The sequence below is a fragment of the Chanos chanos genome, chromosome 7 (assembly GCF_902362185.1).
Source record: "Chanos chanos chromosome 7, fChaCha1.1, whole genome shotgun sequence".
Taxonomy (NCBI): domain Eukaryota; kingdom Metazoa; phylum Chordata; class Actinopteri; order Gonorynchiformes; family Chanidae; genus Chanos; species Chanos chanos.
The window spans coordinates 28,167,301-28,192,187 of record NC_044501.1 but is presented as its reverse complement, the minus strand read 5'-3'; the positions used below and the strand labels follow the sequence as shown (position 1 = coordinate 28,192,187).

The following is a 24,887-nucleotide window of genomic DNA, read 5'->3' as shown; positions in this document are numbered from 1 at the left end:
TTTCCAGGATTACAAAATGACGCCGTCTGCAAAACTCACAACTGCACACGTGCCGAGCACCGGAGGAAGACCGTGTCTGACCGTACTTACAGTGTGCATTCTGACAACTCCTTTTAAGATGAACAAATTTATGACCACTTTAAAACCTGACCAAATACAGGTTTAATGAGAATAACAGAGAAATAAATATAGTTAACGATCTACCTATACACCATGTTCATAGCCAATTTAGAATATTTTTTGGTGTCTTACAATGACACGCCGAGACTCAAACCTATTAAAATGAATACGATCGACTAGGTTCTTCAGCCAGAGACCCTGGAGTTCAGATAAATCAAGTTATGTCTTGGCATGCAAAGAAATGACATTAAAATTCAACTACCTCTCTACCAGTTTATGTTTGTCTCCACTATCTGTCGTCATTTTAATACATAACAGTCACAGCAAAGGCGCTGGGTGGCTGTAGCCTACTAATTAAATAAAAGTGAGAGAGGTGCAAAATGTCTCTGGAACTGGAAATGATTTGCATTGCGTGGTGCCTATATCTAAGAAAAAAAAGAATAAAGAAAAAAAAAACACATTGCGTTTCATCGTCCGTGACAGAACACTCGGGGACGTGTGTGCACTTGTTAACATAAGACTGCTTCCCACGCATCAAAAAAATAACGCCAACGACACGTGGAGGAGATCCATAGCCTTCGCATATACACTGAGCATGCTCAGATGTGGATAAACAAGTAATCAGGAATGAGGAATAAATGTAACTGAAGATTTCAACAGGTTCATGTGGTCCAAAGCAAAAAAAAAAAAAAAACTTGTACTGCAATCAAAGTGTATTTCAGAGAAATGGCGCAAGTGAACTCACGCAAGCGCCGTGTTATGGAGCTCAAAGCTCAAAAGACCAAACCCCAGAGCTTTCAAACTACATCTACATCAGTGCATTTGTTTTAGCCGATTTCCATGTGCTGACACAGAAAACGCTCCGTGGCAAGTGCTTAAACTCACGCTGTCTGCTCACAAAAAACAAAACGCTGTGCGTGTCTATGGATTCCTCGCACCTGAACGCTGTGAAAATAGCAGAAGCGCGTTTTATGAAGACCATTTCGAATTTGTACGTAGACGTTCTCTCGTACTCTTCACGAAACGCTGTGTGCTTTACGTCCACTCATTCTCTTCTCTTCATTCTCTCTTTTCCAGATTCCCATGAAATTCCACATTTTTTCAAGTCTAGACGCTGTTATTCTATTTTTCCATACCTTTCCCAGACTTTCAAACCTGTGCAGGCTCTGTGTGTGTGTGTGTGTGCATGTGTGTGTGTGTGCGGGCACGCGTGTGTGTGTGTGTGTGTGTGTGTGTGCGTATGTGCCTGAGTGTGTGCACGTGTGTGAATTAGAAGTGTCTTCAGAGTTTTTCCTTAGAGATTCATGATTTATTTGAGAAGATACATTGAACAATAAAAGTCTAAAGCTGTTTTTATTTAACCAAACCAAATTTATTACTAACCTTCAATGAAATGTACTATAGCTACAATTTATACTGCAAAAAATTTGATTATATTTTCATATGAGAGAAAACAAAACATGTACAAAGTTTATGGGTAAAACCATAAAGCCCAGTCATGCTGAATAAGTAACATTTCCCTCTGTCAGAATGACTGTTTTCATGGGTGTTCCAAAGGCACAGTGGCTTCGGTACTGACAGGCATAATATGCTTCAGGCTTTGTCACTGGCTAGTGTCAGCTAAAGGACAACATCGCCCTCTGCTGGTAACGCACTTCATAAATTCATCACTGTATTATCTGGTTGTAGCTGAGCTCTACTGTATACGTGTGCATGTGAGTGTGCATAGCTGGATTGGAGGCACATGCTGTAAGGTTGCAGCTGGGCTTTAATGAATTTATATGCATAGCTAGCTGTGCATTTGTGTGTGTGTGTGTGCATGTGTGTGTTTGTTTGTACCTGATTGGAAGGTGCAGCGTGTTGGGTTGTGACTGGGCTGTGATGTACGTATATGTATATGCATATGTATATGTGTATGAACACGACGTGTATGTTTATGTGTAAGTATATGTCTAAACAGTTGTGTGTGGGTCTGTGTGTGTGTGTGTGTGTGTACCTGGTTTGGAGGTGCAGGGTGTGTTGTTGCAGCTGGGCTCTGGGGTGGGCGTGGCCGTCTTAATGACGGGGGAGGAGGCACGTGAGGATTTCTTTGAGTCTGCAGTGACATCAGGCTTCAGCTCTGGTAAACTCCACTTCCCATTGATGTGTTCAAACTCCTGGACCTACACAACATAGGCATAATGCCTGTTACACATACATATATAATGCACACATGTACATACGCATGCACGCGCACACACACACGCACACATACGTACGCATGAACACATGTACACACATGTACACACACGCAAACACGTATATGCACGCGTACACGTACACACACACACACACACACACACACGCTGCTCCACATAACCAACATGCGCTTTTTTTTTGGTTTGTTTGTTTCTAATGTAAAACCAATAACAGGACAACTGCCTTATTAAGACATTTTAAAATTGTTTTCTTATGCCAACTTCATATTAGAACTGATGATTGGCACAGGAAAACAATTTTAAAATGTACACAAGATTGATGAAACGTATAATTTTGGATAATGTATTACACTCAGCCTGGAGTCAACTCTCATACACAACTAGGATAGGCAGCTTCCCTCAGATTTTCTTCCAAAACACCCCCGCCCCCCACCCCCCTCAAAAAAACGGCAGACCTTTTTCTTGACCAGGGACATGACACCAATTCGGGTGAGGACAGGCTGACGACACAGTCCTTCTCTCGGGACGCCGTCCGCAAAAGTCTCTGAGCCGTCAGCCACCGGCTCACACAGATGCCTCATGAACAGAGACACATAAGCCCTGAGTCAGAGAGAGAGAGACAGAGAGAGACAGAGACAGAGAGAGATAACAACTTTAAGCCGAATTACTGGATTTTACTAACTTCGATGAGTGTTTTTGTCTCCCTTTGTGTTATGTGTTTAACTGTTTTTCAAGTCTTTCTTCTCTCGGGGCTCTTACTTGAACTCTTTCTCACTCTTTCCGCGCAGGTCTCTGACCAGCCACTGACAGGAGAATGCGTCCTGGGCTGGCATTCCCCACCTCATCACTGCGTTTAGGAAGGCTTTCCTCTGACGAGTGTTAAAACCCAGCACCTGACACACAAATGCACACACACACACGTTGTCATAATCATCATAATTATCAGTGTTAAAGAAAGCTTTGCTCTGGTAACTGATAAAACCCAGCAAATAAAAGGCATACACACGTACACTCACAAGACATACACACAGAAACATACACATGTCGTCATCAGTGTTAAAGAAGGCTTTCCTCTGTTAACTGATAAAACTAAACAACTGAAAAACGCACGTGCACTAACACACACACACACACACAGGGACACGCACACCTTGGTGCTATTGTTGCCCGGACAATGGCCCATTTGCCCTCTTTTGGCCAAGCTGCCCCTCTGAAGGATTTTGATAGCTGGGATTAGACTTTAGTAGCACTAGTACATCACTGCTGAAGTTAAACCAAATTAAATCGCCATATTATTTTAGTTAAAGCTATTAGTTATACACACACAGGACCAGCAGTACATACGCGTGAGTTTCATCATAGCTGTTATCAACTTGAGTGATATATTAGTAAGATAGTTCATGATTGGTTGGGAGGGGCTATGTGGCTTATGTGCATTATGTAGCCTGCTTGGGTTCAGTGTAAACAGTTATGAGTGTTTGGGGGGGGGGGTATTTTTGTGGAACATTTGATTTGTGCACTGTCAGTGCTGTAAGGCTGTATATCAGAAGCACATTTTTTTGGACAAAGAACCTTCATAGTAGTGTAGATTTGCAACACTCCCTCCTTCCAATGGTTTTTTTTTTCTTTTTGTGTAATATTATGGTTGTAACTTGCTCATAATGCTGGAATAATTGTGGCCATCCCCCAGAACTGTTTTTGTAATTCAGAATTAATTTACACATTTTGCCACAATCTGACATGTGTCTTAGCAACACTGCTGTGTGTGTGTGTGTGTGTGTGTGTGTGTGTGTGTGTGAGTGTGGGGGGGGGGGGGGGGGGGGGGGGGGGCCTTTGGTAGGGCCACCACTCCTCTGAACATCTGTGCACGTCATTGCACACACACACACACAGAGGCAGGCACAAGTACACATATTTAGCCAGCCGACATGATTTAAATCTTAGTTAACTGACATACTAAACTCAGAACTCATTCCAATGACACTGTTATCTGATAGAAGATCATGCGTAATCTTTCTACAGGTACAGATAACAGAGAGACATAAGAAATCATTACAGTGACATATCAGGCACATAAGGAGTCATGGCAGGGACATAAGGAGTCATAACAGTGACATAAATAATCCTAACAGGGACATAAGGAGTCATGGCAGTGACACAAGCAGTCATAACAGAGAACTAAAGAGTCATGGCAGTGACACAGGGGGTTATGAATGCTATGGACTGTGTTTTGACGATTCTTTACATAAGGCTGTAACGAGTTCTGCCAGTGGAAAGCACTGACACTCAAGCTGACAGTTCGTTAGTGTAAACGCTCATTTGCAGATTACCTCAAGGTTACCGCCCACTCTAGCCAGCAGGGGAGGCAACGGCTTGTCCTTCTCATTCCTGAGCTGACGCCGGGACTGACGCCGGCCTGACAGACAGAGAGAGAGAGACAGAGAGAGGGAGGGAGAGAGAGAGAGAGGGAGGGGAGAGAGAGAGTGAGAGGGAGAAAAGAGAAATGGTGGGGGGGATAGAGAGAAAAAGAGTGAGGGGGGAGTTCAAGAGTTCATTTTTCCCTGAGCAACTCATTTCCAATAATCCTGTAGACTGAAATCATTTTGTGTGTGCATGTGTGCGTGTGTGTATGTGTTTGCCTCCTTACCTTCAGGCCTCTCATCGAAATCTTCGTCCTCCTCCTCGGATCCCACCGAGTATTCAGATTGGTTATCTGAGATATCAGCATGCCACTCTGAAACAGGATGTCATTTAGCGTTAGTGAGCAAAGCCATGGAGCGGAGTGTGTTTCACCAAAACACACACACTGTACCGGTTCAGCATTAGCACTCTAATGAGGTCCAACACACTCTCCCTCATAAGGACGTCCGAGATGGGCTTATGGATTAGCTAGCAATCTTAGTGGGGATTTCATTAAAAAAAAGAGAGAGATCCTTGCCCGAGGACACTTGACTGGACCTCAGTGATCGTTCTTGGACTCAGTCTCTGTCATGTCACCAACTCTAACGGACTATTTGATGTAATTAAGGAACCTGAATAATGGAAGGAGGAGAAAAAACACCAATACATTGTTGTTTTGGGCTTAAATAATCATCTGAGACATGTTTAAGTTGTTTTAATTTAAGTTAAAGGTGACTGAGAGTCAGAGACCAGGTCTGAGACTGTGAAAACAGCAGTGTGTTTAATAGATAACACAGAGCCGACGGGCAGTTTTTTTTTTTTTCCCTGGATAACTTAAACTCAAACTGAACACAGCTGTTCGAACTGCCTTGATTTAAGAAACAGACACAACCAATATCCCTCTGTCCCACCTCAATGCCAAACCTCTAAAGTAACAATGTGGAAGACACATTAAAAAAAGAAAAAAAAAAAAACAAAAGATGAAGAACTGAAGTTTCAAGGCTTCAGGATTTTGGACGGCGTGTGTGTGCTTTTGGACAGTGTGTATGTGCTTTTGGACAGTGCGCGTGTGCTTCTTGTCTGTAAGTGACGGCTAGGTGATTCAAATAAAAACAACCAAAGTCAAGGAAAAGAAAAAGTGTATTCAAACCAATAAATAAACGAGAGACCATGACACCTGGCTAACTCGGACACTTGGACTGTCAACTTTATGATAGTCTGACATTTAGAATGACAATAAATATGACAGTTTTTTATTGCAGGTGAAATGATAAATATCGTGTCAGTTTTGATGTTTTTGTTCAAGGCTGGTTTTTTTGGTGTCTGTGATGTTCTTTGCTTGTCCTGTGGGGGGCAGTGTGCTGTACCTTGGTCCTCCTGGGCGGCGTCGTTGTAGTTGACCTGTTTGCGGACTCTCTTGCCCTTGCCCAGGTTTCGGGCTAAATCCTCCTGCTGCTGCTCGTAATGGTGTCTGAGCAACTTCTCCCAGTAGTCGGGATCCACATTCTCCTCCTGCTTAATGATCTCCCGCTCTATCTCCTCTATCTAAAAACACACACACACACACACATAGACACACATTTAGACACACATGCGCGCGCACACACACATACACAGACACGCACATACACCCACACGCACAGACGCACGTAGGCACAGACGCAGGCACATGCACATGCGCACGCACACACACACACACACACACAGACATACACAGATGCACAAACAAATACAGACAAACACACACACACACATACACACACACACACACGGGAACACACAAACCAACAAACCCACACACACACACACACACACACAGAGAAACAGATGGTCAAAACTGAAGTCTGAGCGTAGTGATTGATTTTCAGTGTGAGTACAGTATATAATTAGAGCCAGTATTGTTCTTCCTCCAGGATTTCACACTAAACACATGGCAGAAGACTTACTGTTTATCTGTTTTGTATTACAGTTTTTTTTTCGATTGCTAACACGCGTTGGTCAAAACCAGGGCTGTGGAGTCGGAGTTGTGGAGTCGAAGTCAGAAGCAAAACTGGGTAAGTGGGGTCGGAGTCAGAAGCAAAACTGGGTAAGTGGAGTCGGAGTCAGAAGCAAAACTGGGTAAGTGGAGTCGGAGTCAGAAGCAAAACTGGGTAAGAGGGGTCGGAGTCAGAAGCAAAACTGGGTAAGTGGAGTCGGAGTCAGAAGCAAAACTGGGTAAGTGGGGTCGGAGTGGGTGGTACCATAAACTGAGGCGTTGGAGTCAATGGTTTTATGTACCGACACCACAGCCCTGGTCAAAACTGAAGTCACATTGTCAAAACTCTTCATACAGTCAACAAAACAGAAGTCTATGTGGACCAAACTGTGAACCTTTTTTCATTTCTTTCACACAAAATGCATTCAATGACCACATTTTCCAAAACCTTCACGAATATTTACAATAAAATGAAATAATAATTATTCAAAACACAGCGGATTGCAATTTCAGCTGAAAGCCTACCCATGTGATGTTGGTGAGAACTTGCGGCCAAATGCATGAGAGAGGGAGGACAGTATGAGTGATTATACTACACACTGCTGATGAGGTTTTTTCTGTAATTACTATTGCAGCCCCAAAATTTCAGGAATTTGTTTTTTTTTTTTTTGTTTCATTTTGTTTTATTTTTCACAAGTAAGCTGGCGCATGTAAAGACATAAAAAAAAATAAAGGATATTGAAGCCAGTTGCTGCATTTCTGATTCATTCTTGTTACATATACTTTAGTACAGTCAATAAAGTGAAATGGTGTTATTCTTATTCTATACTGATTTATGCGAAAAATCTTTTAAACTTCAAAGATTAAAGTTCATCATTTATGTAATACTCCCTGTTGTTAGTGTTTTTTAAGTCAGGGTGTTATGAGTGACAATGTTTGCTTTCTTGGTGAGAATTGTTGCCAGTGTTGTGGTCGGATGAGCTTATTTTGGGACATGTATGAGGTGTTCTGGAGGTGAGATTAACTGTTTGGCAAAGAAGCGTGTTGGTAATGCAGACTGTATGAGGGGTTTTGAAAAAGTGGCTTCAGTATTGACCGTTGCTTGTTAGCAACTGAAAAAAACTGTAATGTTTTTTTTGCTCTTTCATTCCTCTCTTTTCTCACTTTATTTCTCTCCTCTTCCACTAAACCTCCCAATCTCTGAACTCTCAAAGCACCTCAGATTTCTACACTCTTCCCTCTCCCTCTGTCCCTCTCTTTCTGCCTTTCCCTCTCCCTCTCTTTCTTTACTCCATACCACAATACTACAACGCCCCAGTCCTTATCCCATCTCTCTCTCTCTCCATCTCTCTATACTTCAGCCTGTCTGCCGCCTGTCATGCTCTCTCTCACCTTGTCGTCCTCTCTGACGGTGTACTGGGCCACTTTAAAGGAGCTCAGGTACTCGTTCATGTTCTGCATGTCCGAGTCGTCGGTGGCGTCCTGGCTACGGTCCAGCAGACGCTCGATGGCTGCATTATCGTAGTGAATCACACTGCTGTCCTCATCCTTATTGTCCCCTGATACACACACACACACACACACACACAAACACACACACACACACACACGCAAACACACAAACACATGCACAAAAACCATTAATTAACATGCTCATCACCTCAGAGTCAGCGGTATGTCTGTGTTAGGCACCACTATGAGAGAGTTATACATTTAAATTTTCACAGTGAGAATCAGTGGTCATAGTTTAGAGTATAAATCAAATCCTGACAGCTGGCATTTATCATTATGACCAACAACAACTTTGTAGATTGAGAACAAATGAGTCTTAGGACTTTTCAAAAGTCTTTCAAAAGACTTATCAAAGACGTGTGAAAACACAAAAACGGGTTGGATTTTCCAAAAACAGTAAACTGAGACAGAGGCGTAAACAGACCTCTGGAAGATTGGAGATCAAAACTAAGGCTAGTTTTCTCAAAGCTTACGCTTACTGATTATAAACAAGGACAACTCCAGGACCGAATGAAATGTGGTGAGTTCAGATTCAGGGCTGACTCTAGATGAATCACTGTTCTCCATTACACAGACATGAAGCTCTATCATTCATATGAAACGTAAAAGGTAATAGGTGACAACAGATTGACATCTGAGTGGACTGAGGGCTTTTTTTTTTAGTAATATTAATATCCCATGAATAAAAACTTCTCATTCTCTTCCCTCCACACTATGACTTCATCACTTCTGTCTTGGTCTTTCTTTCCTACTGCACTCTTTCACCTATATGCTTACTTCCATCCACACACACACTCTCTCTCTCTCTCTAACCCACCCTCTATCTCATCTTTAAAGAGTTCCTCTGTGCCGAATTTGAGGATGTCGTCCAGTTCCTGTTTGGACATGCAGCCTGCTTTGGAGCCAAGACCGGGCCGCACCACCAGATGGGTCAACATCATCTTCCGCTTGGCCACCTGGGTAATGCGCTCCTCCACCGAAGCCCGTGTGACAAAACGATAAATCATCACCTTATTGGCCTGACCGATCCGGTGAGCACGACTGAATGCCTGAGAGAGGGAGAGAGAGGGAGAGAGAGAGAGAGGGAAGAGGTAAGAGGGGAATGTTGGAGGGGAGTACAGAGAGAGGATTAATCACAGGATGGAGAGTGAGAAAACGACACAAAAAAAAAAAAACCCTATGAACAAAGCTCTCTATATTACTCAGTCTTCTGTCTGCTACAGTTCATTGATGAACTGACTATGTAAATACACCGGACACATCTGTGTGCATGTATCTGTGTGCATGTGAGTGTATGTGCATGTGTGCGCGTGCACAGGCATGTTGTATCTGTGTGTGTGTGTGTGTCAGCGTGCGTGTGTGTACCTGAATGTCGTTGTGGGGGTTCCAGTCGGAGTCGAAGATAATGACTGTGTCTGCCGTGGCCAGATTGATGCCCAGCCCTCCAGCTCTGGTAGAGAGCAGGAAACAAAACTGACACGCTCCAGGTGCTGACACAGAGAGAGAGGGAGGGAGAGAAAGAGAGAGAGAGGGAAGTAAAGAGAAGAGAAGTTCAGCTGTATTTATACAGATCACACTCAATCAATTTCAATCACTGTGACACAGTTAAATGTCAGTGTCAGAGTAACTCACATGTAACAACACAAATTCCACAGTGACATTAAACCCAACCACAAACGTCAATTCTCTAATGATATTAAGCCAAATGTAAAATTCTAATGTAAAATGTCAAATTCTACAGTGATGATAAAGTGAATTGAAACTGTAAATTCTATACTGATACTATTTGATCTGTGTAGAAGGTTGACCCTGTATCAGGGGTGCAGTGGTTTCCAATGTCAACATGAAACAAGGCGCTTTGTCCTGGCCTGCAGATGGGTTTGCTCAATGCACATTCATTCATTCATTCATTCATTCATTCATTCAATCATTCAATCATTCAACCTTTATTTAGTTCTCGGGGAGACACTGAGAGTAGCCCTCATTTTCAGTGCTGCCGAGATTACAAATACAAATAAAACATAGTAAAAACAATAAAACATGGTAAGCATAGTAAACAAGCTAAAACTAGCTAAAATCAGTTAACACAGTTACAAACTGAGGCGGGGAGGTTTATGATCATGGACTTAAACTGGCCATAAGAAGGTCAAGAACTGATTTTTAGAGTGTGCTGAAGATCATACCAGGAGGATGGGGCATTAAAACAAAAGGCTGACATGTCAGGCTGACACTACACACGTCAGTGAACTGACTGGACCAAATATATTTAAGTTTATTTGCAACCTGATAAATTTATTTCAATAAATTTACCACCTATCCCACTTTACAGTTTAGTTAGTTTAGTTAGTCTTCTTTGTTCCTCCAGAGGTTGTGTGACAGTCGGCCACACAGTCCTAACAGGTAGGAACATCTACTACGAAAAAAACCAAACACATAAATAAATGGGAATGTGTTGCATGATAGAAAAAAAACAAATAGTAAAAATGAAAGAGACAAACAAACAAACAAACAAACAAAACAAAACAAAAAACAAAAACACATGTTGCCTTCAGTTCGGTCCCGTACACGGAGACATACGAGACCCAGCCCAGACATATGGAGGCAGGAGAAATGAGAGAAAGCGTCTGAATTTGGATTTTTGTGCTGTGAACGGTGCGGGCCTGAGAAAAGAGAGAGAGAGGATGTTGGATGTATGTGCAAAATGGCTTTTCTCACCGTTGAACCTGTCAATGGCCTCCTGTCTCTGTGCTCCCGTGATTCCTCCATCGATTCGCTCGTATTTATAGCCCTCGTAGTCCAGGAAATCCTCCAGCAGGTCCAACATCTTCGTCATCTGCACAGGAACACACACACACACACACACAGTATGTCTATGGTAATTACTGAGAACAGTGTGTGCGTATGTGTTTGTGTGAATGTGTGTGTGTTTGTGTGTGTGTATGTGTGTATGTATGTATGTGGGTGTATGCGTGTGTGTGCGTCAGTGTGAGAGTGTGTGTGTGTGTGTGTCTGTGTGTGTGTGTGTGTGTGTGTGTGTATGTTTGGGGTGTAACAATTCACCAATATGAATCAGAAACTGATTTTAACATTAAAGATGTGACTACATTGATACCTGGACCCCTGGATCAGTCTAAATGTACCATGAACCGGTCGATGGCCTGATTCTAAAGTTATTAATCAGTTGACTGAAGCTTTGCTGCTAATTGTACTTTAATATTTAGCTGCTGAGGAAGACTCACTGATCTAACATCAACAGTCATGTTACTTTCAAAATAATAATGACCACCTGTCATTCGCTAATAAATCCGTACAGCGTCTTGCGTTGACCTTTTACCTTTTACGAGAGTAACATTAGTCCGACAGCGCCGACACGGTTTACATTGTACCATCAAATCTAAAATCTAAAGTCTGGAAGACAATTGGATTTTATATGAAGGAAGGAACATTGGACAAAAGTCTGGCCATTTGTAAGGTCTGTAGAACAGCAATTAAGTACAGTGGTAGCACGACAAATCTCACCACTCACTTGGTGAGACGGCATGATGAAACCTACGAGGGCGACGAGGGATCTGGGGATGCTAGCGCAGCTAGCACAAGCAAGACCAGGCAATGGCCTACAAATACACAGATAATAAACACTTTGTCCAGCCGCAACTCAGCCACAACTCGGCGAGGTCTAAGGTAACCACGGTGTCTACAGGCCATTTTAGCGCTAAGGACTTGTTCATACAGTAAGTCTTTTTTTAGCTGTGTCTATTATAAAAGTAATAATCACAATGACATGTAATTCTGAGATGATTTGTCTTCTATTTTTTTCCTGTGCCAAAAAGTTGCAAAAATACTGAGGATTCCCTGGTTTCTTATGAAATACATGTATCCGAAGGAAGCAATGCCACTTTTATAGAATTTGCTTATTTTAATTTAGATTCGGAAAATGAATGTCTACATTAAACAAATGTTAAGAACTGTATCAGATTGCATCGTATCGCATCGAATCGAATCGAATCATTCGGTATTAAAATGTATCGTCCCTGAATCATATCGTAGGCCATGTATCTAGACACATATCAGATCATCGTATAAGGGAGAGATGCACACCCGTAGAATATGTGTGTGTGTGTGTGTGTGTGTACGTGTCTGTGTGTGCGTGTATATGTGTGTGTGTGTTTGACAGTAGTACCTGAGAGAAGACCAGTACTCTGTGACCCTGCTCTTTGAGTTTTCTCAGCATTTTCTGCAGCAGCATCAGTTTCCCAGAAGCCTTAGTGAGTCCCACGCCCTCATAGGCTCCACTGGGTGTCTTCGGAGCCTCCTGTAAACACCGCACCCCCCCACAACACACAGAGAGAGAGGGAGAGAGAGAGAGAGAGAGAGCAATGAGAAACACAGCAGACAAAATACACTTAAACTACACGTCACATGCACAGATATGAAAAATGCCTATTTCCACCAGAAGGTGGCAGTGTGCATGTAGTCATGCTATTGACCTTTTTCTGTCCTCACTTTTCTCTTCCCCACCTAAAATACTGTATCAGAATCTAAACATAATACTGTATCTCAAACAGTTCTTTCATTGAGTCTTTGAATGTGACAAGACTTTGTTTCAGTCTCTAAGATATTAAGTTAATACAATTCCAATTCATTCATATAGCCTTGCTGCCTCTGCATCTACTCAATAAAATTATATTTGTATAATTAAACAACCTAAGGGCTTTTTGTGACATTTGTTTCTCTTTCTCTCTCTCTCTGTCTGTCTCTCACCATGGAGGCTGTGGGGAAGAGGTAGGGATGGTTACAGCATTTCTTCAGGTCCATCATAATGTTGAGAAGAGACACTTGGTTTCCTCCTCCTTTTGAGTTCAGTGCCTCAAAGTTTCGCGTAAGGATAAACTTGTAGTATTTTCTGTTTCCCCCACAAACACAGAAAACCGACAATGCGATTAGGACATCCATTCCTCTACGAAACATTCATTTTCTTTAATTCACTCTTTCGTTTCAACAGATATTACCATTTCATTCTGCCTTCTGTATTTAAACTTCCTTTTTAGATCTAAATCTTTCCATTTTTCTCCTCTCACACATTCTTTAATCAAATATGTTCTCTATTTTTCCCTCTGCACCAGATTTCATATGTGTCCACTCATCTCATTACTGAAAGTATTTGGTCAAATTCCAGTTCTTTTTTAATCCCTCTATTCTGCTAACCAACCAACCAACCCTGTTCCCTACTCTTTTCTCTTTCCTCTCCCCTCACTCTCGGCCCAGTTCGCAGTCTGACTTCATTCAGTAGCATTAAACCAGCATGACCGTGTTTCACTCTCTCTCTCTCTATCACACACACACAAACGCACAGACATACACTTCAACACACACAGGCAGGCGCACACACACACACATACTTACACACACTCTCCCTCTCTCTCTCTCTCTCACACACACACACTCTCTCTCTCTCTCTCTCTCTCTCACTTCTGCATGGGGCTGAGCTCCACTCTGACGATGAGTTCGGTCTTGGCTGGCATGTTTTTGAACACATCGGCTTTGAGGCGTCTCAACATGTGTGGGCCAAGTAGGTCATGGAGTTTTTTAATCTGGTCTTCTTTGGAGATGTCCGCAAACTCCTCCAGAAAGCCCTCCAAATTACTACAAATTAAACAAAGAGCAATACCCAGCAGGGTGAGTGTGCATATGTGTGTGTGCGTTTTTGTATGTGTGTGTGTGTGTGTACATGTGTGTATGTATGTGTGCATATGTGTGCAGGTGTATGTGTACGTGTATATGTGTGTGTGTGTATATACACGTGTGTGCGTCAAGTCAAGTGGAGCTTTACTGTCATCTCGGCCATATTCAGTACAGCACACAGCAGAGATTGAAATGATGCCCTCCTTGGACCATACAGTGCAACATAGACAGACAACATAAATACACTTTGATAAATAAAGGGCTTTGCTGAAAAATACTATACTAAAACACTATACTAAAAGGTCTATCCGGAAACAACCAATGGGACTACAAAATAAACAAAAACACACCATATTCGTGGTCCGGAGAGGCTGCTGTATCTTACTGCGCCGCCATCTTGTGTGTGTGTGTGTGTGTGTGTGTGTGTCTGTGTGTGTATATATATGTTTGTGGGTTGTATGTATGTGTGATGTATGTGTGTTTGTGTGTGTGTGTGTGTCTGTGTGTGTATATATATATGTTTGTGGGTTGTATGTATGTGTGATGTATGTGTGTGTGTGTATGTGTGTGTGTATGTGTATGTGTGCGTGTGTGGACCTGTGTACACCTTGCATTAAGATCCGATTTTGGGGATCAGATCACAAATGGACAGCTCAAAAGTACAGGTGTAAACGCATCCAATGCGCATTGAGGTTGCATCGAGATCCGATCACTCAGACCACATTCGGAGGTGGTCTGGACCACATATGACCATATTCTTATAGCACTGTAAACGCGAATGCAAACTCCACCACATTGAACGACAGCCTACTCAGCTGACGTCCTCTGCTTACGCAGAAGTACAAACTCATTCGCATATGTACACATTCACTCACCAATGGCGTCATATTAAAGTGCAACAACAGGCAACAACAACAACAACAGACAAAATGGATATTGTTTTGATTTCTTCTTCTTCTTCTTCTTTTAATTTCCGACAGACTATGGACGGGAAGTGCACTGATGCCTCCCTCCGATTAAAAACAACAACGTTTTACGTGAAAAAGCGTAACGCGGCTTAGTGTTCCAAAACTGCGATCAATGATCACCAAATTTCTCTGGGACATCTCTTGTCAGAAACACCTCCTCCTGTCAAAAAATCTAAATGGAAATCTTAGGAGTATGGTCGTTATCTAACGTTAAGCGTTTTCCTCTCAATCAACGCCCATTATAAAGAAACAGCTTAACGTGCCTTAATGTCCCAAAACAGCGATCAGTGATCACCACATTTGTCTGACATCTCACAGATATAAGCACTATCTGCAATCAAAAAAAGCAAAACTGAAATTCAGTGAAAGGAGAAACGTGTTGGAAATGATTTACTTGTTTATTTGCATATAGAGCGGGTGAAGTGACATCCGATCTCAAGTGGTCACTCGAGACACGGATTCTAAAGCCAGGTGTAAACGGACGTACTCAGAGCTGTCCACATCTGGTTGGATCACCAAAATCGGACCTTAATGCAAGGTGTAAAGAGGGCCTGTGTGTATGTGTACGTGTGTGTGTGTGTGTGTGTGTGTGTGCGCCCCTACTTGAAACGGTTGGGGGTGAGGAAGTTGAGCAGGTGGAAGAGTTCCTCCAGGTTATTCTGTAGTGGAGTTCCTGTCAGCAGCAGTTTATGGTCGATCTTATAGTCATTCAGCCTCCGGAAAAACTGTCAGGAAATCACACACGCGCGCACGCACACACACACACACACACACACACACACATATAGACATATACACACATCACCACAGACAAAAAAATAACATTGCAATAACATTCTCTCTTTATTTGTCTGAGTGTGTTTATTCAATAGAAAAATGTATTTACAAATTGTTGAGCTTTGATAAAATAAATGAAAAAATAAATAGACTTCCTTCTAAACAGAGGTAGACAGAAATACTCTCACATGAGCACACTCTCTCTCTTTCACACACAGGTACCTTAGACTGGTTGTTTTTGAGTCGATGAGCTTCATCCACTACCAGACAAGCCCAGTCTATGGATTTGAGTGCAGTCTGGTCTATGGTCACCAGCTCATAGGAGGTCAACAACACATGGAACTTAATGGGGGCTTCTCTCTGTGTGGGGAGAGAGAGAGAGAGAGAGGGAGAGAGAGAGAGACCAAAGCATTTAAATATTCAACTCCTTCTTCCTCCTAATGGACCCACTCTAGACTTTTCTTTTTTACCTTTTCCTTTTTTCTATTCTTTATCTTCCATATCACTCCATCCAACATATCACTTCATCTCAAACCCTTCCCTTGACCCTCTCATCTTCTCTTTTATCTTCATCTTTCTTTCTCTCCACCACTCTCTCTCTCTCTCTCCCTTCTCCTCACCCGCAGTTTGAAGGCCTTCTTCCCTCCCTTTATAGCTGTGTCGTCGAAAGAGAACTCGTTCTCGCGGATGATGGCCCTGCTGTCCTTGTCTCCTGTGTATGTGACCACGTAGAAGTCTGGAGCCCACATCTCAAATTCTCTCTCCCAGTTAATGATGGTTGACAGAGGAGCACTCACCAGGAACGGGCCCTTAGTGTGACCCTGAGAGAGAGAGAGAGAGAGAGAGAGAGAGAGAGGAAAAGAGGGAGAGAGACAGAGAGAAAGGGAAAGACAGGGATAGGACTCATCATAGTGTGTTGTTGTGGAGTCTAGTTTAAAAACGTACAGGGCATGAGTGAGTGTATCAGAAAGGGCGGGGGGTGTTGGTGGGTACCTCTTTAAAGAGCGAGTAGAGAAAGACGATGGTTTGAATGGTCTTGCCCAGGCCCATCTCGTCGGCCAGGATGGTGTCGGTGCCCTGAGCCCAGGAGAAACGCAGCCAGTTCAGACCCTCCAGTTGGTACAGGTGCAGAGTCCCACCCGTTGCCGTAACAAAGTCAGGCTGCTCCTCATACTTAATAGTCGGCTGCAGAGAGAAAGAGAGAGAGAGAGAGAGAGAGAGAGAGAGAGAGCAAGAGAGAGAGATGGAGAGAGAGAGAGAGAGAGAGAGAGAGAAAGAGAGAGAGAGTGAGGAGGAGGACAGAGTAAAAAGAGTGAGAAAGAAAAATGCAAAAAGTGAAAGGAGGACAAAAGTTGCAAGAGGATGGAGTAAAGGAGTGAAGTAATGAGTTTGTGTTTGATTGATTGACTGTGTAAGCCAGCTGTAGTGTCGTGTAGAGTTTACACTCACATCGTTAAGTGGAGAGCCCGCAGATTCTTCACCCTCCTCTTTCCTCCTCATCCTCTTTGGCTTGTCTGGGTCCTCCTTCATCACCTCCTCCCTAGAAAAAAAAAAACAATCGAGGTAATCATTTTTTGGGAGGGGTGGTGGTTATTATCAAAAAAAACCCATTAAATAAAAACAATAAATAAACATAGACTAAAAAAAGGCCAAGTCCTGGTAAAGAGATGAGAAACGGACAGTCTTACGATGTTGTGGTGGAGAGAGGAAGTGGTAGTGGGAATACCTGTGTCTCCAGTAGGCTGCTTTATGGACACCAAACTCTGGGATGTCCAGATCATCTCTCTCCCACGTGCACTGGTCATACGTCAGGTCTCTCCATTTAACCAAGTAGTGGTAGTTCCCCTTCTTATCCACACTGTTCACACACACGCACATACACACACACAGTTTTATCACTCAACTGAACACACTGAGTAAACTGAAAATACCATGAGACATACTGACTAGAAAATACACAAACACACGCATCTTAACTCACACACACAGAAACACACTCACACACACACTCACACGCACAGACCTGTGGTTGATTATTCGGTGCACCATCATCCATTCAGGTTTGATGCCGTAGCGGTAATATTTCTCCTCTAGAATGGCATATTGGGGATCCTTGGCCCTCCGTTTCTCACTCTTCCCAGAATCCTCCTCTCCTCCCGAGCCGTAGTCAAGACTGGGCGGCTCGTCCATGTCCGTCTTCCGCTGGTAGTTCCGGAACATCACTGAATGGAAAATCTCCAGCTGAGAATGGAGAGATAGGGGAGGAAGACGGGAGAGACGAGAAAAAGAGAAAAGAGGAAAACAAGTTCACCCTTTGTTCATTTCTCTGTGCCTCACTCAGTTGTGTTTTTCCACTACAAACACTCCTTTTCTACAACTCAGGAATACGCTGATATACTGTTCCTTTGATGATGGTGTTAAATGTTACAGAGCAGTAAACAAGAGTGAGAAAAGAGTATCTTTCACCGTTGGTCTCTGTGGCATTTGCACTCACTGAATTAGGTAATGTAAGAGAACCTTGGTAAGTGCATGGTAATTAGATAATGGGCCCAAAAGTCCACAAAGACGTGCTTCCTCTTTAAAAGTCTGTTTATGTTCAGTTCACCGTCCTCGTTCTACAATCACTAAATTTCTCTTTCCTTTTCACTCACTACTACTTTTAAGCATCCACGCCGTCCAGAACATTCTCTCTCTACATATCGCTCTTTCCCTATATTCTTTTTGGCAACACTCCTTCTACTCCTCTGCACCTTTATGATAAGACTGGTACATTTCCAGGACCACTTTCCCTTTTGTTTTACGATTCTTTCCTCCTTCCTCCTTCCTCCACTCCCCTCCCTCTCCCACTCTCTCTCTCTCTCTCCCCACCCCTCTCTCTCTCACCTGGAGCTCTGTGATCCAGGTACAGTGCCAGTAGGACTGCCCTGCCAGCTTCACAAAGAACTCCCTCTCTGGCCGTCCCTTCATTGGGGGTGGAGGAGGCGCGTCAGGAGGAGCATCTGGAGGCGGGGGAACCGGCACAGGTGGAGGAGGCTCACCCCATCGCCAGTGAAGGATCTTTTGTACCCGCCCTTTGATTGGTGGGCACTGAGAGACAGGCAGAACAAACAACCAATCAGATCAATTGTTATCATAAATACAAACCATTTACACAGGAAAATTACCATTCGTACTGATTGAAGATCTGTCAGATGTTCAAATCTTCATTTCAAACAAGAAACAAGTGAAGGTCTAACGAAGAAAAAATTCTAAATGAACTCTCCTTTAATGCTCTGAATAAAACACATGGCAATGTGCTAAGATTTTCCAGTTTTACATCCCCCTAACTTCTCGCAACACTTAGTGGAAAACTTTGAGAACACATATACTATGGCTGTCATCTAAACTGTAACCGACCCAATGCTGTCCTGTATCACATACAAACATGCTGACCACATGAGTCTATTTGCATACCCACAGTGCGGTGTTGCCATGCCGTGTGTGTTACTCACGGTGCATCGCGGGCACAGCCACTCCCCGTTGGGGATCTCAGGGAGAGGAGGGTTGAGGCAATGGATGTGATACGACGAAGGACAGGAGTCACAGCACAGCAACTCTCCCCCATCTTTACACACTCGACAGAACTCCATATGGTCGTCCTCCTCCTCGTCGCCTCCTCCCGGCCCGGCGTCCGCGCCTGCTCCGTCATCACACTCCTCTTCAAACTCCTCAAAGTCCTCCTCTTTGGCCTCCCACTGAATCCCCTCTTTCTCCTGCCATAATGAATATGGTGCATGCATTAATATGAAGTAGAATATGATACAACATAATGTATTCAGAGGCGCAAAAAGGGGTTATGCACGATATGCAGCGCATGGGGGCACTATGCGAAGGGGAGCGCCAAAACAATGGTGAAAAAACGATATACGACAAACAAAAATGTGTCTTTGTTGTCAACTGTGTTTGTTTTATCATTTAAAATAGGTACATGGTGTTCTATAGACATATTTTTGAAGTTACAGCCAAGTCTAGACCAATCACACGGACAAGACAGGCTACTTATTCATTACAGCTGTGGTCCAATGACCACATCAATGACGAGAGTTAAAATGTTGTCATAAAAGATTCTAGATCACGAGGCTTTGCATCATCCTGTAGTGTAAGCTGTCAACTTGTCATGACATAGAAAAAATAGTATTAGTAAAAAAATTGTGAAAGTTAAAAATTGTGATTTTTTTTTTTCCTTCCCTCATTTGGGGCGCCCCTATGGATGGACGGTGATCCTAAATGTAATACGATACGATACGATACCATGCAATATCGCAGTTTACCAGTTGCTTAATTTACAGTCTGATTATTGACTCTGGTGTTTTCTGATGTCTTCCAACATGTTTTGCTACTGTTAAACCACATGTAAAGCTAAGTGAAGTACATTTAAGGGAGATTTATTAGTTATCTATGGAATAACTGTGCTCATGTTGGTTTAGGGTTTATCATAATGCTGCTTGCATTTTGTGGCATTCTTTGGTTCTCCTGTCGAGTATTCAGGGCTGCGTGGCACATTAAACACAACTTGTGCAATCAACTTGTCTTTTTTTTTTTTCTTTTTTCTTTTTTTACCAAAAAAAGCCCTATAAACCCTCTCAAAGTTGCAACAGAAGCAATGAATCCGAGCAAAATATTACAGTCTGTTAAACAAATTGTAAAAACAGTTTATGACATATTCGCTGTATGAGAACATGAGCATAATTCACAGAGAGTGGAACCCATCCGGAAAATGTTACTGTTTATGGTAGTAAATGCGACTCACGCAGTGCGGACAGCTCCACTTTCCCTCGGGAGCCTTCTCCAACTCGGGCTCCAGGCAGACAAGGTGATATGCCCGGGGGCAGGTGTCACAAAGAATGATCTCTCCGCCCTGCTGGCACACCTCACAGTAATCCTGATGATCTGTCTCATAGCCATCAGCATCATCGTCTCCCAACACTGAGACAGACAGAGAGAGAGAGAGAGAGACAGAGAGAGAGAGAAAAAGCGAGACAGAGAAAGAGAGAAAGAGAGAGAAAAAGAGAGAGAGAAAGAGACAGAGAGAGAGAAAGTGGGGAGGAGTGGGTGAGAGGAGAGAGAGAGAGAGAGAGACAGATAGAGAGAGAAAGAGAGACACAATGTGAAGTGAGAGACAGGAGAGTAATGGAGGGGGTGCAACAAGTTTCTGTTTGAGGCAGAGCATGAGGAGGGATGCTGCAGTGAGCGAGAGAAAGGAGGGATGGCTAAAAATAGGGTGCTCTTTTCAGAAGAGGGAAACAGAAAGAGAAAGGGCGTGAGAAGCAGAAAGCAACAGAGCAGAAAAGAAAAAGAGAGACGTTGTTGTGAGAAAGGAAATAGATGAGGTGAGGAGAGATGCAGGCAAATACATAAATGGAATCGGAAGAAAGTCGGCAAAGAAAAATGAAAAGACTGTTGTCTCAGACTGAGGAGTCTCTGTAGCTAAGGAAAAGACAGCAGGAAGAAAGACAAGAAAGTGATGCCCACTTTTTTTCTTCTTTTTGGCTGGACGACCCCTCTTGTTCTTTTTGACCCGTCCTGAGCTGTCGGAGCGTACAGAGGAGCTGTGTACACTGGAGTTCTCCTGCTCTGAGTCATCGTCATCCACATCTTCACTCTGCATAGAACACACTTGCAAATTAACACATTAAAACACACTCTGGTGTATTCACCCTCTCTCTCTCACTCTCTTTCTCTCACACCTGCACGCACACACACACGACAAATTAAAACACACGCTAGTACGGTTTCTCTCTCTCTCACTCTCTTTCTCTCTCACACAGAAACACACACTCACCTACACACCTCAAATTAAAACACACTCTAGTATACTCACTCTCTCTCAAGCACAAACTCACACACACACACACACAAGTCAAATTAAAAAATACACCAGTATACTCTCTCTCTCACACACACAGACACACACACACATCAAATTAAAACATATCCTAGCACACTCACTCTCTCTCTCTCACATACACACACACTGACACAGACACACGTCAAATAAAAACACACACCATTATACTCTCTCTCTCACTTAAACATACACACACATCAAATTAAAACGTACCGACTGTCTCATTCACACACACTTCCCCATGAACACACACACAGATTACTATGCTCTCTTAGACATGTTTACACATGAGTAATCACACAAAGCAACACACATACACACACATATCAAAGTAAAATACACATAAACACACACACACTATTATATTCATTCACTTCCTCACACACACACACACATACATTTTTACAAACTCTCTCTCACTCACACACACCCACACACACACACACTTATTTATGAGTAGTAACACAAACAAGTGGACACTTTTCAGACCATAGAGAGAAATAAATCAGAAATAAGCACATTCGCTCATCTGAGGACAGATGCATGCTGTACACACCCTACACATTTACAACATTGTAGAGACACACCAACCCAAATCTTACCGAACTGCTCTTCTTCCTCTTGTTACCCAGAACTCCCAGTTTGATTCGGAGAGGAGCCATCTTCTTAACCTTCGCTTTCTTCTTGTCAGGAACCCGAGGACTCTTACTACGCTTCTTATAACCAGGACCTGACAGAGTGAGAGCATTAATACATGAATAATAATTCATCTTCCATATCACTGCATACTAATGCAGCAAATGTCTTCATCTAAAATCAATTTTCAGTGCCTAATGTGAACCTCTGAGCCCTGCAGTCTGAATGCAAAACTTACACAGCTTATACTGCAGTCAACCACACATTACATGTTGACTTTCGTAAAGCCAAACATGTCAAATATTCACTTTTTTCTGTAACACTATAGATCACCATCACACCTCCAAACTACACATAACAACATCCACAAGGAAATTTACAGCATGTAAACTGTTGATATCGTACCTTACTTTTAACTATTGTATTCCTATTATAATGTCATACAAATACCAAACTTCCTAACTAAACATAATCAATAACATAAAACACAGGCACAAGATGCTCCTGTGGTGTCCCTCCAGTCATACCCCTCATCTTACCTTTCCCCTCTTTGGTTTTGGCCTTGCGGAGGGGCGGCGGTTGGGGTGGGGGCTCTGGGGAAGCAGTTGCCGCGGAGACCTGCTCGGCGACGGCAGCGGCTGCAGCTGCAGCTGCGGCTGCGACGGCTGCAGCAGAACCCTTGAACGGGTTGTTGGAGCTGAATTCCCGCCATTTGGCCCCCAGGATGGTCATCATCTTGGACATGGGGATTTTTGGGTTCTTCTTGGCTATCATGGGCCTGAGGAAGGCAAGAGATTATAAGATAATGCTCAGATCTGTATTTAATGGAACCAAACTGTTGGCTGCGTACCAATACGCCTCTGTGGTTTCCTTTCCTTGGCTCCTTAAATTGGTGTAAACCCAAAGAATTGACTGAGTCACAGGAAATGTTGACAAAGTCCCTTTCACTAGCTTTTAAAACATTGCTCTTTCTTAGCTCAGCTTATGGAAGAAAGCTCCTTTTGCTCCAGGCTAAGGAATGGAGTGATGGACACAGAACGATGGTAGGGCTTATAGGATTGGATGAAAACCTTATGCGGGAGTAGCAGTTCACACTGACCTTTCAGACGCTAATCTAGATCTCCACTCAAAAGCACCTGAATTCCAGTGCTAGTCTAAAACTAATTAAAGTGAGTGTGAAATGGGGGAACTAATTGGCCCTAAGCTCACAAATTCTCTTAAGAGCGACACCCTTTGGATGTTGTGTGCAGTTTTTCTATTGAAAGGAGGTATTTGGAAAAAATTCAACAGTCATGATCAAACACACTGTATAAGTCATTCTCCTCATGTTACTTATGACTTGTCCCATCACCAGAGCCAGTCCCTTCTGAAATATCACACACACAAATAAGACAAACCTTTACCTGGGCACACAGAGGACTCACCTTTGCCCAGGAGTCACTGGTTCACTTCAGACATAGGCTGTTGCTATGACAGTGGAGAACATTCTATCCCTGACTATTAAAGGGGGGGGGGGGGGGGTGGACAGGTGCATGTTAAAAGTACCTCATGAACTGGCTAAAAGCTTTGTAGTTTGTGAGCGTGCGGTAGTCCTCATCTGTAAAGGTGTGATCCACGTCCTCAAGGCCCCAGTCTCTTGCCAGCTGGGCAGATGTCTTCTGCTCCACCGGCTGCTACAGCCAAAGTGAGAGGCAAAGCAGTCAGACAACTATCATATCGCAGGATGTCTTGACACACCTAACTGAACAACACAGATGATTCCAGAATTGTAGTAATGAAGCTGCTGAGGCAAAGATATAGTAATGTCCTTTCTGATAAAAAAAACTGAAATGAAAACGTTGTAGAGTGTAAACGAGGTTATCGAACAGCCAATTTGATTTCTTACAAGCATTGGCGGATTCAATTTTTTTTTTTCCAAAATGAGACACGATTTTAGTGTTCCAAAGTAACTGAAGGAAAAAATGAGTCTGCACGCTCTAATCAGACTCACATTAGTTTTGTGAACACATATGTTAATTTACTCAACATTTAGCTGACCAGTATCCAAACTGTTCAGACTATAATAGCTGGAGTGTTGACTTTATTTCAGTTTCTTTAATCAGCTTTTTAAAGTAACATCTTTCTTCTACAGTCACTGTTTTTTTTTTATGTATTCACACGCATTCAGCAGGCGTTGTACCATTTTCTGATTACAGCCGACAAATAAATAGCCTATCTCAAGGAAGTTTATTTGAAATTTTATGGAAATGAATACAGTTTGATGATTTAAAATCGTTCAATTCAATGTTCCATTAAAAGAGGTTTAAACACAATATTTCGCTATTCCTGCTCCACTCACTTTAATCATATCAAATAACCATACAAGTCAGGTCGACTTTCAAAATAAAATTATTTCAGTATCACGAAAGGTATAATAACACTGCTTTCTTACTTTTGTTGTCTCCTCCTGAGCGCTGTCTCCATCTTCTTTCCTCTTTTTCTTGGTCTTTTCTTTCTTGTCTTTGTGTTTCTTTTTCTTCTTCTTCTCTCCACCACCAAAGTCACTAGGTGCACTATCTGAGTTTTCTCCGAAGTCTCGCTCGGAATCCCTCTCTACATCGCTATCCTGGGAGAGAAATTGCTGTTTGAAACTAGCTACAACCGAGGCATGAATCATAGTTTTCTCAGGGTAAAAAAAAACACAACGACAACAACAACATCAAAAACACGTTACTTATAAAACACGTTACAAA

At 42.8% G+C, this 24,887-nt stretch overlaps 1 protein-coding gene across 1 annotated transcript in view; it reads right to left on the bottom strand.

Moving 5' to 3' along the window:
- chd3 (chromodomain helicase DNA binding protein 3) overlaps positions 1–24,887 on the bottom strand; it is a 49,375-nt gene that overhangs the window by 21,857 nt on the left and 2,631 nt on the right. Inside the window, exons 3-30 of the mRNA XM_030780173.1 lie at positions 24,587–24,760; positions 23,701–23,828; positions 22,695–22,933; positions 22,122–22,249; positions 21,144–21,273; positions 20,422–20,597; positions 19,124–19,384; positions 18,516–18,719; positions 17,656–17,873; positions 17,359–17,490; positions 17,082–17,172; positions 16,626–16,817; positions 16,253–16,453; positions 15,855–15,992; positions 15,459–15,580; positions 13,675–13,848; positions 12,967–13,108; positions 12,386–12,517; positions 10,921–11,038; positions 9,571–9,695; positions 9,023–9,254; positions 8,086–8,252; positions 6,086–6,263; positions 4,966–5,052; positions 4,649–4,734; positions 3,078–3,211; positions 2,774–2,918; positions 2,117–2,282 (exon numbers count right to left, since the gene is read on the bottom strand). Coding sequence (XP_030636033.1) covers positions 2,117–2,282; positions 2,774–2,918; positions 3,078–3,211; positions 4,649–4,734; positions 4,966–5,052; positions 6,086–6,263; positions 8,086–8,252; positions 9,023–9,254; positions 9,571–9,695; positions 10,921–11,038; positions 12,386–12,517; positions 12,967–13,108; positions 13,675–13,848; positions 15,459–15,580; positions 15,855–15,992; positions 16,253–16,453; positions 16,626–16,817; positions 17,082–17,172; positions 17,359–17,490; positions 17,656–17,873; positions 18,516–18,719; positions 19,124–19,384; positions 20,422–20,597; positions 21,144–21,273; positions 22,122–22,249; positions 22,695–22,933; positions 23,701–23,828; positions 24,587–24,760 — 4,420 coding nt within the window. The remainder of the gene's footprint in view (positions 1–2,116; positions 2,283–2,773; positions 2,919–3,077; positions 3,212–4,648; positions 4,735–4,965; positions 5,053–6,085; positions 6,264–8,085; positions 8,253–9,022; positions 9,255–9,570; positions 9,696–10,920; positions 11,039–12,385; positions 12,518–12,966; positions 13,109–13,674; positions 13,849–15,458; positions 15,581–15,854; positions 15,993–16,252; positions 16,454–16,625; positions 16,818–17,081; positions 17,173–17,358; positions 17,491–17,655; positions 17,874–18,515; positions 18,720–19,123; positions 19,385–20,421; positions 20,598–21,143; positions 21,274–22,121; positions 22,250–22,694; positions 22,934–23,700; positions 23,829–24,586; positions 24,761–24,887) is intronic.